This window comes from Sander lucioperca, chromosome 11 (assembly GCF_008315115.2).
Source record: "Sander lucioperca isolate FBNREF2018 chromosome 11, SLUC_FBN_1.2, whole genome shotgun sequence".
NCBI lineage: Eukaryota > Metazoa > Chordata > Actinopteri > Perciformes > Percidae > Sander > Sander lucioperca.
Window position 1 is genome coordinate 12,940,906 of NC_050183.1, and position 3,916 is coordinate 12,944,821.

Here is a 3,916-nt window from a genome sequence, read left to right on the forward strand (position 1 = left end):
AGAAAAAACTGTAGATAATTGTATTTGTAAGTAGTATTAACATAACTGAGTTTACTGCACATTCAGTACTTTATTACCGTTTAACTTTAGCTTAGTTAGAAACAAGGACACCAAACACAAACCATGCCATACTAGCTGCTCTGTAAGGCTTTATTTAGGAACAGCTGCGCTTTGAGCTAACGTCAACATGCTGACAGTGACAATGTTAAACTTCATGACCCTAAAAACATAACATAATAAAGACGTAATACAGTACATACTGTACAACCATGGATGGGATGTCACATTTAGAAGGATACACCAAGAAGACAGTCCATTAAGTGTATTAATACACAGGTGCATTGAAAAGACTGTTGCTAGTTTGGCTGCTAATTTAAATTGTCAGTTGTCATAAACTGCTCATGTGTGATTGGAGATATGTTTAGTAGGTGCACGGTCCGCATAGCACATGACATAAAACAATGTTTTGCTGACTCCTTGTCTCTGTGCAGGAGCTCGAGCACCAGCGGGGAGTCCTGATGAACGAGATCCAGGCGGCCAAGAACTCGTGGTTCAGCAAGACTCTGGGCTCCCTGAAGAGCTCTACCTCCTCTTCCTCCAGCTCCACGTCCCAGACCCCATCCTCACCAAAGGAGGGCCCCGCCTAGACCACCCTCCCCTCCATCTCTCCTTCCCCCTGCAGGATGCACACTAGAGCTGAGGAACACAAGTTGAAGAAACAAGCAGTGGAGAAATGCAGTATTCCTTTTTTCATCCAGTGGCAATGCGGAGCTCGACAGCTTCTTGGACTGCAAATAGCCGAAAAGATAAGGGAGGAAACAGGCGGAGGACTGGACCTGCCACCTGTCTTTCACTTAATGTTTACGTTTGAGTGAACTAAAAAAATTTCTGTTTACCTTCTCCGCTTCACAGGGGATGAGACAGGTGACGGTGAATCATCAGTGAGGCTTGAAGTTGATTTAGAGTTCAGTGGTCGTTGCTGACACTGTTTTGCTGAGTTCCCATAATAAGAAAGCTGAATTAACATACACAATGGCATCCCTCATGTAGGTGAATAATGTAGCTCCAGCTTGTGGTCAGACATTGCTACTGCAGAGTTATAGTCATTTTATCTGTGTAAGATTATGTTTTTAGGGAGCTGAGATTAAGTCTCACAATTTGGACAATATTTCTAATGTTAGTGATTGAGCTATATATGCGGAGAAATTATACGTTCACTGCATAGAAATATAGTGATCTATATTAACCATCTTCAGCGCAGCAAAGCCACAGCACTCTGAAAAAGGAATACTGCATTCAGTCTTAAACAAGAACACAAAAAGTTGAATTTCTTTATAGTAATATAATCTAAACAATGTTGTCATATAAATATGTATAACTAATTATTGATTTTTGTAATAATCTTGTACAGTTCTTTAAGAGAAGAAAACCCAAGGAAAAGTTATTTGTTAATTGTCTTTTTTTTTTTTACCGTTTGGAATTTGAATGTCATCTCTCTAGATGTTGACGTAAGCACAGTATGTGGTCGAGCCGGTGGAGTCCAAACGCTGGAGAACCAAAGTGACAACCTGCAGAGATCTTAATGTGTTTCATTTCCCTGCTGTTTCTTGAGTCATGCGTTGAACTGACTCACGGTGTGTGATATCACCTTAAAATTGACTGATTAGATTTGATTTAAAATCATAGTTCCAGCTCAGGCCTGTAATCATTTTAATTTTGTGTCACTACATGCAGATTTCAAGCACGCAGCCATCATTTTGTGAATACCTGTGATCAGAAACGGGCACTTTTGCCTTTCTATGTCTGTTCCATCCTTTTTATACTATTAGTTATTCATTTCGAATTAGTATAACACAATGCCACACAGGTCTCCTAAAAGGTTTTTATAAAAATGTACACGCTACAGTACACATTAACCTTAGTTTTACATTTTCAGTTTTGAAATGTTTTTAGCTGTCTCTGGTGTCGGCATTATAGTTGGAGATGTCAGGGCTTGGGATTTTCTGGCATTTGTTATTTTACAGACGGACAAAATGGCTTCCACAGAGCCAGAAAATCCATCACAGTAATCATGCAGTCAGCACATTAAAGTAGGTAACTCTATAGTACAGTATATGCTCTAAAGTATCCGTTACATAGCACAATTCATCCCTAAATAAACGCCTAGCATAACATTAATAAGCAAGATTAGGGTGCAATTTTCCCACATCATTGCCAAACCGTCCTAAGGCCATTTGCACAGCTGCGCCAACACCTTCTTTGTCAGGTTAACACAACACACTTTTTAGTTAATACTTTACGCAATGAGAACAGCTTGTAGATCACTAAGTCTTCCCTGTGTCCTTGGTGGACTGTTGGCTGTGTTGCTCAGTGCTAACACATTAGTAAAAACGGCATTGATTGATACGAGCCAACTACTACTGTAGTATCTTGAAAGTGGGAACCTAAATCTGGTCTAAAGCTAAATAGTAAAAGATCTTAAATGATGTAAAGTTAAATTTGGCAGTTTTCTTTAAATTCAGCCGTGACAAATTAATGTCTCACTTACTGTATATTTACATGGGACTGCTAGCTAAAAAGTTCAAACTTAATTCACAAGCTTTATTGATTTTGACAGTATATATATATATAAAAAAAAAAAAAACTACAAACACTTTCTACTTATGTTGCTGGTTGCCAATATAAGTGTGAGGACCACAGCCAGTGATATAAAGTAAGGACACAAGTATTATGTGTACTACGTTGACAAATTTAATTGGCCAAAAGGTCTGTTTAGCTTTAACATGCATGATAGTGCTGTGTTAGCAGGTGGAAAGCTGCAGTGTAGATGCCAAATGTCCTGCTTTATTCTCCCCTCTGGTTGTCACTGTAATCAGCCTTTGGACTCTGACCAAGCCCATGTGTACTTGTTTGTGTGTGAGTGTGTTTTTGGATGTGTGTGTGTGTGTACATGTGTGTTCTGCAATGTAACCAAGTGGTTAAAGTTGAAATGGTTCCTTCTTCACGCGGCTGCCTTTTTTGTTGATGACTGAAGCCGTTGGCTGATGAGAAGAAAGCCATCTGACAGTTTGAAAATGTCAGAGAGCGTCAGCTGTGCCATAATAGCCCCCCCTTCTCCATCCCCAGTGTTCTTCCTCCGTGCTCCCAACAACCCGAACCAACCATGTCATCTGATCCTATTGACAGATCTGCTGAATATCATTTTCAGCAGCGTGTTTGACACATTTCCACCAGGAGCCTCCCAGCATGATAGCTGAGCAGCTCGACTGGAGGAAATGCATCAATATCATGGAAAAGTAGAAAAAGGAAGCTGACTATCATTGATTCCCAAGTGTGTGTTTTGCATTTCCAGGACATTCCTTCTTCACTATCGTGCATCATTCTTGTTGGTCACACCTGTGACAGTTACAAAGTCGTACAACCAGTTTAATGTAAACTGTGGCCAAGTTGGAGAGAGCTCCTTCTCTTTTATGTGCACTAACACATCAATATTTTAAACACTATTTCAAGATGTGCGTTTATTTCAAAGTTATCCTGAGCACAGAGCATAATTATTTTTTAACTGATGATTATTGTTGCTGAGAGGACAGCCGCCAATTTAATATACACTCTAATTCAGTTCATTTCAATGATGCAAAAGCAGGCGACCAGTCTGATTAGAGGTGTGATGTGTGTTGTCTAGTTCACGGTTTGCTGTAACACCACAGTCCTGTTACACAGAGAGGGACTGCTCCTCAGCTGGTCCGACTCTAACACTGTTTACTGTACAGTAACTGTCTGACCTGCATTAATAAATTTCAGTTTTTCTGTTCATGCACTTTGAGCTTTTATTGAACAACAAAATACTGACTGATTATTCATTTTAGGAATCATAAAGGATCTACATAGGAAGTTTCCAAGTTCTACATGACATCCT

At 39.7% G+C, this 3,916-nt stretch overlaps 1 protein-coding gene across 4 annotated transcripts in view; it reads left to right on the forward strand.

The window, feature by feature from the left end:
• rabgap1l (RAB GTPase activating protein 1-like) overlaps nt 1-3,817 on the forward strand; it is a 120,209-nt gene extending 116,392 nt beyond the window's left edge. For all 4 annotated transcript variants that reach the window (XM_031303914.2, XM_031303915.2, XM_031303916.2 and 1 more), the window contains one exon: nt 492-3,817. In XM_031303914.2, coding sequence (XP_031159774.1) covers nt 492-647 — 156 coding nt within the window. In that variant the 3' untranslated portion in view covers nt 648-3,817. The remainder of the gene's footprint in view (nt 1-491) is intronic.
• The last annotated feature ends 99 nt before the right edge of the window (nt 3,818-3,916 follow it).